This window comes from Formica exsecta, unplaced genomic scaffold (genome assembly GCF_003651465.1).
Source record: "Formica exsecta isolate Colony F162 unplaced genomic scaffold, ASM365146v1 scaffold116, whole genome shotgun sequence".
Taxonomy (NCBI): domain Eukaryota; kingdom Metazoa; phylum Arthropoda; class Insecta; order Hymenoptera; family Formicidae; genus Formica; species Formica exsecta.
In genome coordinates this window covers 896,863-911,400 of record NW_021848499.1, presented here as the reverse complement: position 1 = coordinate 911,400, position 14,538 = coordinate 896,863, and the positions used below count along the sequence as shown (strand labels likewise).

At 32.5% G+C, this 14,538-nt stretch overlaps 2 protein-coding genes across 2 annotated transcripts in view; one reads left to right on the top strand and one right to left on the bottom strand.

The window, feature by feature from the left end:
* LOC115238929 (protein O-mannosyl-transferase TMTC1-like) overlaps positions 1 to 14,538 on the top strand; it is a 131,445-nt gene that overhangs the window by 87,176 nt on the left and 29,731 nt on the right. The window contains exon 7 of the mRNA XM_029813125.1: positions 9,209 to 9,398. Within this exon, the coding sequence (XP_029668985.1) occupies positions 9,209 to 9,398 (190 nt within the window). The remainder of the gene's footprint in view (positions 1 to 9,208; positions 9,399 to 14,538) is intronic.
* LOC115238923 (dentin sialophosphoprotein-like) lies at positions 9,407 to 14,478 on the bottom strand. The gene is made up of 2 exons (XM_029813112.1): positions 11,230 to 14,478; positions 9,407 to 11,008 (listed from the first exon to the last, which is right to left on the bottom strand). Exons 1-2 carry the CDS (start codon positions 14,212 to 14,214, stop codon positions 10,808 to 10,810), a joined length of 3,186 nt encoding a protein of 1,061 aa, XP_029668972.1. The 5' UTR covers positions 14,215 to 14,478; the 3' UTR covers positions 9,407 to 10,807.

Sequence of the window (14,538 nt, the reverse complement as noted above, 5' to 3'; positions counted from 1 at the left end):
TATATATATATTGAATTGCGAAATATTTTATGATGATTAATGAGAGATTCTAGCAACTTTGTGCGTGTGTCATTACGTTAGCAAAATTACTCTTTAATAATATACAATAAAACAGTAATAAATTAATGTTGCATTTCTAACGACGCTTGAGTATAATGCATCATTACTGACAAGAAGTAGAATAAATCTAACAACTTAAAGGATTTCTCGTAATAATGGTGGCTCTGCAACTGTATTAGTTCTGATTTACCGCTAGTGTCACTGATATTTTGCTTGAAAATGGAATGTAATACAAAATGCAACGAGGATTTACATGCTGAATATTATTGTTCTAGAAGTATACGTGGCTTTATATACATGCGTACAACAAGAATACACATAAAGTAGTAAAGAAGATATTTATCGTAGAGAACATTAATCTCATATATTACAGATAGATATCAAGCTCGTATTAAATTGTTCTATGAATTTCGAAAAAATGACATTGTAATTACTCGATATCCTCTTGCTCATTTGTATTTAAATTTGACAAAATAAAATTAAAATCTCGAATGGAACTATAATTTATTAACAAGTATCGTGTATACATAAAAGATATTAATATAAATATATTAAATAAATCCGACAAAATCCTCGTACCTAAGATAACGTCATTCTTATAATATCTAAAAATTTATACGCCTAAAATTTTAATGCTTATATATTGATATAAGGAGAATAATTTGATATAAAATATTTGAAAAAAAATATCAAAGTTGGTTCGACAATATATAGTCATACTAAATTATTATAGTCTATCTTATTTGGAGGGACATTATTAAAGAAAACTAATGTATTGGTAAATGCTATTTTTTCTTTTACGAGAGATAGAGGGAGAGAGGGGTTTATAAATTTAAAGCCTTAAAAGACTTTATCCATCGTATACATCGTGCGACAGTTACACAAACGGTTATATGGCAACGAGGCATCATGGGAGATGTCGTTGACAATCCTCAACGGCATATATCTGCTATATATGCTTTCACGTTGAACCCTGGATATTTCACCTGGAACTCTATACGTTATAATCTATTCCGACATCTTCCATTCATTATAACGTGACGCGTCGTATAGTCGTAGAAATATAGATCAGAGGAGATATCAACGCGACGAGAGATGGTAGTGGAATAGTTAAATCGAAACGCGGCTTTCGTGTACGCGTTTCCTGAATCCATTCTGATGCGTTCGTACGCAGCAGAACTGGATTGTCATCAGTTTCCGTACGCTGGTAACCAAGACTGACGGCGAATTCTGCCACGAACGCGAGGCGATGCTTCACCTTCGATCAATCAATTCCGCCGCTTCCGGCTCTATTCGTTTGTCAGCCGGGAGAGGGTGGAAGTCGAGTAAATTACTGCGAAACGGTTATAACCTACGTCTTACCCTATCCTATCCGGATGGTTGAAAATCGGGATTGCATGTCACAAATTATCTGCGTAGAAACCCACCTACTAATTCTCTTACTTTCCACTATCGTTATCACAGTTTCTGTCTTCCGTTTCTCCTCCATTTACTTTTTCACTCATGTCAGTGCGCTTTTTTTATGATGTCAAGATGAGAAAGTATTCGGCCAGAGACGATATACGAGCTGCATCCACTGATAGGATGAAATACATATATGCTTTTTGTTTAATTTATATTTATTTGTTATATAGTTACATAGTTCATATTTATTTGCAAAGTTTATATTTTATTTATCGCGTTTAGACTGCATAAAATACATATTTTGCAACAGTATGTGGAAAACTGATTAATCTTTAAGAGCTAAAATAGAGAGTGCTTAATGTTCTCAAGTAAATTACGGGAGACCGTATTAATGGCTCTAATTTTGGCCTTCGTCACAAAGTTCGAAACTATTCTATGCGGATATATGAGAAATAATGTGTGGACACATACGTGGTCAAAGTTTATACACGATTGAACTTAGTTATAGCAACGAGATTTATCTTCGCAAAAGTTGTGTGTTAGAATAATTACATTATATTATATTAATTATAATGATGTTAATATAAAACATATTTGGCAGCTATAAAGCAACTTTGTCGCGAAATTAACAATGTAATAACTTCATGGTTTAGTATGTATTACTCAATGTATCATTCATGAGCTATGAAGCATATAACTATTGCTACTATTCTCGAAATAACGTTTCAATTCAATTTCGCGTTACATGAATTCCATCTGATCATAGTCTATTGAATACACATTACGTTTACCGATAAATATCGTTTTGGTAAATCAAGTGTAACATACATATGTGCAAAGAATAATCAGGAGAAGCCTACTTAATGAAGCATAATTAAAAATTGTGCCGTAACGCTACAATTAAGTAGCGCAACGTAGGATAAGTAATGGAGATTGCGATTGAAATTCATTGAATATATACGGCAATAAGAGGATAAGATGTACAATAATATCTTCGCCATATCATTCGATCAAATGTGCTTTTAATTAATAGAAATTTTTTATGAGCTCGCTGGCATGAGCACGACATGTTTTTATCGCGTTTACGTTCCGAAACATACGATTCTAAGCAGCAGCGACGTTATCGCGCTCTCCGGTAATTATTCTTTTCTTTACAGTCCGAAGGAGAATCCCGATGTTCGTGTGTATGTTCAATTAAAACAGCTCACGGAAGTCGAATTAATATGAATGCCGTTATTAACGGCGAGAGAAGAAAATCCAATCGAACAGCAATGTCTAGACGATAAGTCGGAAGTACATGGAAGAGAGTGCATTTAAGTGGAAAACGCGAATCGGCTTTGGTGCAATATCTACATATATCGTTCTTGACTTTCTCTCTTATTCCTCGACCCTTTTCTGTTTTTACCTCTACAGAACGGAGGGATTAATTTTTTTCTTGGTTAAAGAGGAACACTGGAAATGCTTTTCAATAAGACAAATAATAATTAATTTGACTTATTGTTAGTTAAAATAATAACGACGTTGGCGGTACAAACAGTAATTTGTTTTCCGTAAAAATAATTAATTAAAAATATTTTCTAAAAGAAAGATATAAAAAAAGATATATGCCAAGTATAATACATAAAAAATATCTAAACTTGAACGCAATAAATAAAAATTTAAAAAAATTACTTTTTCACTCATGTCAGTGCGCTTTTTTTATGATGTCAAGATGAGAAAGTATTCGGCCAGAGACGATATACGAGCTGCATCTACTGATAGGATGAAATACATATATGCTTTTTGTTTAATTTATATTTATTTGTTATATAGTTACATAGTTCATATTTATTTGCAAAGTTTATATTTTATTTATCGCGTTTAGACTGCATAAAATACATATTTTGCAACAGTATGTGGAAAACTGATTAATCTTTAAGAGCTAAAATAGAGAGTGCTTAATGTTCTCAAGTAAATTACGGGAGACCGTATTAATGGCTCTAATTTTGGCCTTCGTCACAAAGTTCGAAACTATTCTATGCGGATATATGAGAAATAATGTGTGGACACATACGTGGTCAAAGTTTATACACGATTGAACTTAGTTATAGCAACGAGATTTATCTTCGCAAAAGTTGTGTGTTAGAATAATTACATTATATTATATTAATTATAATGATGTTAATATAAAACATATTTGGCAGCTATAAAGCAACTTTGTCGCGAAATTAACAATGTAATAACTTCATGGTTTAGTATGTATTACTCAATGTATCATTCATGAGCTATGAAGCATATAACTATTGCTACTATTCTCGAAATAACGTTTCAATTCAATTTCGCGTTACATGAATTCCATCTGATCATAGTCTATTGAATACACATTACGTTTACCGATAAATATCGTTTTGGTAAATCAAGTGTAACATACATATGTGCAAAGAATAATCAGGAGAAGCCTACTTAATGAAGCATAATTAAAAATTGTGCCGTAACGTTACAATTAAGTAGCGCAACGTAGGATAAGTAATGGAGATTGCGATTGAAATTCATTGAATATATACGGCAATAAGAGGATAAGATGTACAATAATATCTTCGCTATATCATTCGATCAAATGTGCTTTTAATTAATAGAAATTTTTTATGAGCTCGCTGGCATGAGCACGACATGTTTTTATCGCGTTTACGTTCCGAAACATACGATTCTAAGCAGCAGCGACGTTATCGCGCTCTCCGGTAATTATTCTTTTCTTTACAGTCCGAAGGAGAATCCCGATGTTCGTGTGTATGTTCAATTAAAACAGCTCACGGAAGTCGAATTAATATGAATGCCGTTATTAACGGCGAGAGAAGAAAATCCAATCGAACAGCAATGTCTAGACGATAAGTCGGAAGTACATGGAAGAGAGTGCATTTAAGTGGAAAACGCGAATCGGCTTTGGTGCAATATCTACATATATCGTTCTTGACTTTCTCTCTTATTCCTCGACCCTTTTCTGTTTTTACCTCTACAGAACGGAGGGATTAATTTTTTTCTTGGTTAAAGAGGAACACTGGAAATGCTTTTCAATAAGACAAATAATAATTAATTTGACTTATTGTTAGTTAAAATAATAACGACGTTGGCGGTACAAACAGTAATTTGTTTTCCGTAAAAATAATTAATTAAAAATATTTTCTAAAAGAAAGATATAAAAAAAGATATATGCCAAGTATAATACATAAAAAATATCTAAACTTGAACGCAATAAATAAAAATTTAAAAAAATAAAAAATTAAGATATCTAATTATATGTATTTAGCGTTTTTTATCATAAAATAAAAGTCTATCACTTTTTTACTTATAGACATTTTATTCCCATTCTCATCATCTATGAGTAATAAGCAGAACTATCTAAATGTTAATGTTATTAGTCATAGTATATAAAAATTAATGCTATGTTACAGCTATGAATTTACAATATTTCTATGCGAACAATATTACAATAATGCATTATAATTAAAATAATATCTTTTGATATTAATTATAATGATCAACTAAAATGACAATTATCGTGGCTCGGTGATAATTCCAATAACGAATAATTAGCAAGCGCGTACTTTTTTATACTATACGAGGCATGCATTTATACGCCTGAATCATCGATTGAAAATCAAGCCGCAATATCACAGTTCGCGCGAATCCGATCATCGAGGCTAAATTTGATAACGGAATTACTACTATTCACGGAAACGGTGCACCGATGTGTGCTATTGTCCTCTTTGTGATACTACCAGAACAGAATGGAACTATTAAATTTTAAAGAAAATCGATACTCTTGCATAGAACTAATTCAGGATATCACTCGCGCGTTCAATAGTTGGATGGATATGGAAAGCGTGATAATTACAATAAACACATGAATTACGTAACGCGTAATTGCTTTGTCCTTTGTCAACGAAATGTCGTATATTGAAACAGATGCATTTCAATAAAGTTTAACGGATTAGACATGCGATACACGCAACGTAGACTCGAAGAAAAATATATAATGCTACCTTACATATGTTAGATCACTCGATCAAGATCAGATTGACGGACATCTCGCGAGTACTGGACTCAGGAACAATACATTTTCCGGCGCAACTGACAAAGACGCACGGCAGGTATACCGGAGGAATTGGTATCAACAGGAGGAAGTGGAGAGAAGGACGTACGTTTGATTTCGTGGTACAGTGCAATACATCTCTCCTCGGTTTACCGGCCGCTCGCTGAGACGGAAGTGTATCGTGCCCAACGAAGCGGCACATCCGGCTCGCAAGATTAATTGCCAATAAACCTCTATTACAGAGACCTCTTCCCGCACCGTTACTCTTCTCACGATATCGCGTCGTTTCCTAGTCAGACACTTCGTATGCAACAATGTCGATCTTGCCCATACTTTCTTCACAATGCCGTCTATTACAAAAAAAAAAAAAAGAAAAGAAAAATACGAGATATATTATTGATAACGTAGAAGATAATTTATGATAGGAACGATGTAAGAAATAAAAAACTCAAGACACGCTATTTATTTTCCTCGGTTATACTCATAACGACAGTCGCGATTATTCACACAATACGAGCTGTCTCGAAACAAAATACACCGTGTTATTTATTAAAAACTGATAATTTATTATTCCACTCTAAATTTTTGATCTATATTCTGTAAGTTCGATATTATAATAGAATCTGTAAAATATAAAAAAATACATAACGTTAGCAATTCTTTTAGATGAAAACATTAAATTTTATCTCTAGACGTTAAGACGTTAACTAAAATGCATATATTTACATTTTGGTTATCACATTTCAATTGGATATAGTGTGAAAAGCATTACCAACAAATTGTTACAAGTATGCATATGTTTTTAATTACATGATGCATGACTTCGCGCTTGGAAATTGCATTTATGCAAATGAGGTGACTATCTGAAAAATTTGACATAGAAAAATGATGCCAGTTCGCGTGCTTAGAAGCTGCGTGATTATGCATGCAATAAATCTCGCTTCGAAATCACCAAGTGAATGCTTAGGAACACGTGCGAATCGATCGTAGCCTATCTTGCACCTCGGCCTGGTAATCGAGGGAAATTGCTTTCATCTGAATTCAAAAGCATGTATGAGAGATCAAGGTTCTTACGTGCCGACGACGGTGAAACGAACGGACGATGGTGCGAAGAACTTATCACGCGAGCGTCGATTAAAGTTTTCACCTTTGCATCTGGTTTCATAAATTTCTTAAACATGATTAATCGTTTCGAGTACTTTAAATTGTCATTTTTTGTTTACATCCTAAGCGAATGTTAACAAAGAGTTTGACAATATATCTAATTTATTATTCTTGACCCGTGAATCACTTTTATGTTAATTTCTTCTTCTTCTTTTTCTTCTCGTACTCGTACAACTTTGGTTTTTCTCTTCAAAAATATAAGTTTAGATCTATTATTATCAAATTGACATGATGCATACAATTTGGAAGCCGACGATATCTTAACGTCGCAGAAATACGGGTGGAAAACTTTACCGTTTATGAGCATCGACAGGATCGATACCCGCATATCACGAAGGTGTAGAGGAAAAAGAGGACGGTTAAATGAAAGAGAGGGTAAATTGATGGAAGGGTACGATTAAAAGCTAATGACATCGCGTTTCTACGTGAATGACGGCTTCAAAAGAAAGCTTTTTCTGAAGTTGGTTGGTTTGACAAACGATCGTAAGATCAGTAAGAAACGGTGTCTAGCGCGCACCGTCTTGATGAAATAGTCTTAATTGAATCAATTGATTAATTCTCCTGCACCAAATGTAAAAAAATTCAACATCTACAATGCTTATATATTTTTATATAATAAATAATAAATAATGCGGAAGATAATAAACTTTATATAAATTTGTAAAGAAAAAATGTTTTCTTTTAAATAATTTGAATATTAATATATGCGAGAATATATATTTTTTTCGCTAGAGTATAGCTATTTATTTACGTTTATTATATATTTGACAAATAAAAATAAGAAAGTGTTTCTAGCTCGACTATTCTTTGACTTTATTTCTTATTAATTGCAAATTTATTATTAGTTACACGAACTCTAAAAAATGCACATTTATTTGGGTAAATCTATGTGATAGCCTATAAAATATTCATAAATCTGAGAATATTCTTTCTAGATTTGTAGCAATTTTTGTCCACAATTTCCAAAAGGAGTAATGTGGATGTGTATCACTTTCTCCCACACAAACGCACATACACACACGTGATATTTTTTTCGGGAAGAAACTTCTGCTTATTTCGTAATATTTTCATGTCGTAATACGTGCAGAGCGCTTGATATATGCTACAAATTATTATTTTGATATTTTAGATCATTTTTTATTCCTGCATTACGAGCTTCTGATTTTCGTGTCTTGAAAGCTCGTGATGCACAAGCACTCTCATCAATCATTTCAACGAAATAAAAATATAGATAGCCAACGGCAAGAAAAATTATTCGGAACGAGAACGGCCGCTCAGAGCTGAGATACATTATTTTCTTTGTTTTTTTTTTGTTTTTTTTTTGAGCTCTACATTGCGTTTTTCACTTTCCAATTGTTCAAGAGATGGATATTAATTAGCAAGTAGCAGTACAATATAGGTACTCAAGCATGAAATAACAAAGGGATAAATGTCGTTAAATCGTGAGACATTTAAAACAATTGCTGTACAGAATGTAAATTTTGCTTGCGCCAAGGGAGCCATTAGAGAGTCACTCTATATTTAAATTTTAGCACTTCTCAGTACGTTTTTTGATGTACTTTTTAAGCGAAACTGTGTTTTATTAGAATACATTAAAAAGTCATATTATAAAATACGTGTGAGTTGTTATCAAGATGGTCAGAGAAAATTTATTTAACATGCGATGATATAATGACTGCGATGTAATTTATGCGCACGTCGCTATATATCACCATCGTATTTCCATTGTAATTTATGTGATGTCTCGCTTATCTGTACACGTAGATAAGTTTATACTCTCTTGTATCAACTGGGTAATTTATTGAGTGGGTAAGCTTAGAATCTCTTACATCTCGCTTCTCGGTGTTACTCGCTTACTTTTCGACTACTCGGTGAATAGAGCCGATGCTGGGTGACGTCGCCACATCTGGCGCCGGGGACAATTAGAGGGACTCATGAGCCGTCGGAATTAACACTCACAACGACACGGGCGAATATTTACCGGCGCGTTCCATGGCACATTGTGTGAGTGGGCTTGTTCGCGAGACAATAGATTTGCCGAGTAAGCCGTCCCAGGAAGCGCGACGATACACCGAGAATATCCCCGTCGACGATCGCACAGACGCTTGCCGTGGAGATACCGGGTAGGGCGTTATATCGGTGATTATATCGGTAGATGCTGATAGTGAGAAAATGGAACCTCGATGTCAGCAACTGGAGGGTACCACTTCAGCCCCATTGGCCGAGCTCTTCAGTTCGTGCCAAGAGGACAATACCGATCGTGAGAAGTTGCCTTCGTCGCAACGATCGAGCGGCCAATTTTTCTCGGAAAAAAGCATTAGGGCGAGAAACTTGTTCGTCAATTGAGTGCGATGGTTTTTAAAGTGGTTGAATCAGATCAGAATTAAAAGAATATTATTAACATAATAATAATTGCAATTTTATCTGCGTTTTATCGTTAATTTGGGTACAATTTTATTTATAGCTACATTATATAGCTGTACATATTCAATTTTATATTGTTATTTTCAGATTGCTGACTTTTTGCTACTTGGCATCGTTGAATTGTTGGTTGCTTCTGTGTCCGGCTATACTCTCGCATGATTGGCAAATGGGATCTGTTCCTTTGGTTACGTCTTTTACGGATACTAGAAATCTGGCCACCTGTATATTTTTCGGCGGTTGTCTGATTCTCACGTACAAAGCCTTCACGGATTTCGAAGTAAGTATGCAAAAATTTGATAATCCGTCAAATAGTAGATTATATGTAGTTAAATTACGTTATAATTAGATAGGAAATACGTATAAATTATTACATGCAAAAACATTATTATTATATATTAAATTTTTTTTTCAATTTTTTCTTTCAAACAACGGATAAATGAAACTATTCTCTTTTCCCAAATTATATTTGAAGAAAAAATTTACACTAGTTGTAAGATTGTAAATTTCCATACTTTATTTTGATGTATCGAGAAATATAAAGAAGTTTTTTCAAGTGGCCGGTATCGCAGATTCGCTGACATTATCAGCTACCTTACAAACATAAAATAAAATAAATGGTTATTATCTGCAAAATGTCATTCCGCGGTTAACAATTCGACCGTACACATGGTGTAACAAGAAAGATAGTACTTCGTGCTTCCAGTTCCTGTTGGTCACGACCGACATAGTCGATGATGATGAAACTGCACTCGGCTTAAGGGTCATAAAGAGACCTATGTAGTAACTAAGTGACACAAACTTTAATTATAAGTCAAACGATAAGCACGTATCTCGTAAATTATATCTATTATCCAACGTATTTTTTGGATTATTCAACAATAATAGTTATTATATCTTCGGTTTTATGATCTCTTTAAAGTTTGCTATCTGTACGACGGTTGTTATTTTTCCAAAGAGGTCATATCTTTTAATGTTGCTTCACGCTTTTCTATCCGCCGGCGGTTATCTAGCTCTTTGCAAGTCCGAAGTGGAAACAGACTTTTTTTCGAACGAGGTCATCCTTACTTTTACGTATGAAGCAGTCTATACGTTTATGCGACTGCCCCCGAGGAGAAAGATCTTTTTATAGATGTGGTTGCTTTTTATTTTGTCATCAGCTCTTTATGTGTATATATCTAGAGGTATAAATGCTTTATTGCAGTCAGATTTTACAAATGTCTCAAAAAAATTATAGATTTTTTCTTATTCCAACATAAATTTTAGAATGTGCATTTAGAGAAAAGCAATAAAATGAAATCATTTTTATATACAGAGAGTTTACCGTATATCGGATAACATTTTTTTAAATTTTATCTGGTAAATGTTTATTTACAATGCAATATAAATCATGACAATCATATTAAATAAATTGTTTAATGTGTATGTGTGTATGATAAATCTCGATGATGATAGTACTATGCCTGTTTTCACATCAGAGAGTTATAACTTCAATATCTATCGGTGATGTTATATTTAATCGTTATATTAAAGACATAAGAGAATTTTTATAAAGTATATAATATTTATATTATGATGTATTGTATTAAAATAACAGTCTATTTGACAGTCGTATAAAAATTTTACAAAAATAGAATTAGTTTTAATTAATAAATAATGTATCATGTGTATATTGTATAATAACTTATTCTAACTATTTGAGAGCGGACAATCAGTACAAGAAATCTGCTTATTCGCTAGTATTGTACGTATTCTTTCAAATACTTCTCGTGGAATTAATCGATACGCAATAAGCGGTGGTATGCTCTTTTTAAAACCTGCTATTTGAACAGGTCCTTTGGAATTCTTTTTCATCAGTAAGATCTCACTATCCTGTTCCTTGCCCAGAATCTATGTAAAATACAATGATTAAAAATTTTACTAATAAACAAATTAATTATTAATATAAATTATCTTTTTGTATTTTATATTTTTTAAAGAAAAGTAAATAAAAAAGATATATAATATATATATATATATATATATATTTATTTTACACAATATAACTTTTTAATATAAATTCTGATTATTTAAAATAATTACTAAACATTGATAAAGCATGATTTGTTTACCTTGTACAAGTTAGTTGCCTGGTGAATGAATTTTCTAGTCTCGACATCTTTATTGCAGCCGTTTATTTTATCTGATAAGTGCAAAGATGTTTGGACAGAGGAAAGGTGTTTCTCTCTTTCTTTAGCATCTTTTGATACTGAAGTGAATAATGACGAGGTCGACATTTTGTTATTAATTTGATCATATTTTGTGCCAAGATCTATATTCATGTTATTCGAGGTAGATGCAGATGACATTGCAGATGTGATCAAACGTTGCGTTCCTTCAGTATTGACAGAAGATTCTGAAGTACCCGTAATGTCGTTCTTTTCTTTGTTTATTATTTGTGTTTTGGCATGCGCCTCATTAGACGATAGCGTTTCCAGTTTATTATCCGAAATACTTTTTCTTTCACTCTTGTTCTTCGTCCGTTTTAAAGCAATCATCTCGGCTGAAGCATCTAAAATAGCATTCTGAATTTTTGTCTCAGCATTCCAACTGTCTTTCAATTTGCTTCGATGTCCTACGTGAATATCATGTTGTTCGCTTTCAATATTGTTGGTGGCTGCTGCTTCTGCTGCTGTTTCTGTATGGACAGTAACTTTCTCAGTTGTTTTCGAATTGTTAAACTTATCCTTATCTTCTGTGCGTTCTTCAACAAGAGTAGCAGCATCTGACATCGTAATCGGCCAGTTATTTAAATGTTCTTTTTTTATATTATTGTGTATTTTTATTTTTCCCAATGTTGATAAGTTAAAAGTTTCTCCATCTTTTTTAGATTTTCCGCTTTTAACAATATTTTCATTCGTAGCTGGTAGGTAAGAATTTCTTGAAGATATCGATTTAATATTATGTTGGCTATCTTGAGCATCACTTGACAAAAATCGCGTTTTATGTAAATCTTCTTGTTGATTATGGTAATTGTTGCTTTTTGTTTTAATAATTGTGTTTCCCTTTGCAGAGTTTTCATAGTCATTCTTCAAAATTTTCGAATCATGCGCGATCTCGGCCTGTGCTTTAGAAAATAAGTCCGACGATGTTTCTGAAAGACTTTTCTTAATTACATCTTGTGGATCGATATTTTTTATATCATTAAAAGATATCGTTTTTACTTTCGCATTTAGAGCAGCATCCAAAGCTTTTTTTATACTGTTCGTATTATTATTTTTCGTTTCTGTATCTGTGTATAAATTAGATGAAGATGTTGTTCGAAGAGATTTATCCTGGTTCGTATCTTTAAATTTACTGGAAATTATTGCTTGTCCTGATCTGTTTGCGTTGAAAATATCTGTATGCTTTTTTTTCGCAATATCTACATGATTTTTATTTTGCGCGTTAGATTTTGCGTAAGAATTACTTGATGATATTCCAGTTACTTTTTCGAGATCATTTTTATTAGTATTATCAGTACAACTGGAGATATTTGAATCTGATGATGCTATGGAATCTGTAGTAATTAACTGTTGTTTCCTACGAATACTCGACTCGTCGTTTTGCATGCTCTGTGTGTCTGCAAACGAATTAATTAACGATTTTGCTTTCAATAAATTATTTTGATGCTCGTTTTTATCATTATTAAAGCTTGTTGCTTGTCTTGACACTGTAGCATCTTTACCATCATAAACTTTTTGTGAGAAGTTGTTATTGTTATGTCTGGTTTTTGTTAAACTTTGATTTTTAGGATCTTGAATGTGTAATATTTCTTTTTGCTTATCTTGATTATTAGCGGAAGTTACTAATGATATCGGTGATGCTTGTGTAATCGTAAATACTCGTTCTTGACCGTCTTGTGCAATATTTCTTGAATGTGCATTATCTATTTGTGATGCAGTGTATAAATTGGATGATGATAATATTTGTGATGAGTCTTGTGTATTAGTATTTTCGGTACTATTCGAAGATATTGCAGATGTCTCGGTATTTGTGACAGCTTTTAAATTTTTCCCCATATTATTAACAGTGTTTTTATGTTCTGCATGTTCTTTCATATCACTGGAAAATGTCGTTTGTATTGATTTTTGATGATGATTTGAATTGTCCACATTACTCGTATCATGGAGTCTTAGATCAGATAATAAATTCTTATTTAGCTTGTTTTGTTGCACATTTTTAAGATTATTAGAAATCGCGGAATTTGTTAATGTTTCTATGCTTGTTATAATTTGTTCTTCCGAAGCACTTGAATCATTTTTATTTTCTATTTGCGATTTCGTATATGAATTAGATTTCACTGAGTCTCTTAGCGATTGTTCTTGAGATTTACTCTCAACTTTTTCGAAAGACTTCGTCTGTGCTGACGTTGCGGCGCTACCAGTAACTTTCAAACTTTCTTTTACAATATCGCTAATATATTTGTGTTGCACTTTTGTATGTGAGTTAGATGCCGTTACGTCTTTTAATAACTCCTGATGTGCATTTTTCATTTTGCTAGAATTGGTTCCTTCCGACAATTTTATATTTGAAGTAATTATTTTATGATGTTTCAATTTATTTTGTTGTGATTGCGTCTTTTCTTTTGCGTCATTTTTAAAATGTTCAATGAAATGTTGAGAGTTTGATATTTCTGCTCTTGCTCTTCCAATATTTGCCACATCTGCTTTTTGATTGCCATAACTATGTTGTTTATCTATTTTTGCGATATGTGTGGGATCAAACGCAGATTTTTCTTGCATTAAATCATGTGCATTTTTATTAATATTATTGGCTGTTGACTCTGCGGATACTATTGGTTTTACAACAATTTTTTTCCTATTTTGTGATTCTGCGTTTGAAGATGATGATGTTGTTGTTTTTAATTTGGTGTTCCATTTATTAATATTATTGCGAGTCTTTGAATTAACTGCTTCTTTTTTCTTTAAAATATCTGATTCATGATCAATCATTGATTGAATTTTTGTATCAGTTGAAGAAATTAATTCATGCCAATGTTTGTCTTGGATATTAGTATTGGCTATTCTGTTAATATTTGACAGAATATCTGATTTATGCTGATCTCTTTGCGACATCTCTGTGTATAAGTTATCTGAAGTCACTTTTAATATATCGTTTTGATTTTCGCTATTAAAGCTGTTTAAAGTTGATAAATCCGTTGATAATTTATTCACGTTATTAATCCCTTTCAGGTATTTTATTCTTCTGGAATTAATCTCACTTTCTGTATCAGAATTATCAGTATTTATTTCATTTTCATCTTTTATCTTGTTGGTTGTCTGTAGTTTTTTATTCGAAATAACTGACGTATCTTTCAGTAAATTATTGTGATATATATTATTAGCGCTATTGGATATTGTTTCCATTGTTATTTTGTTTGGAATATCTTCAAATTCTTC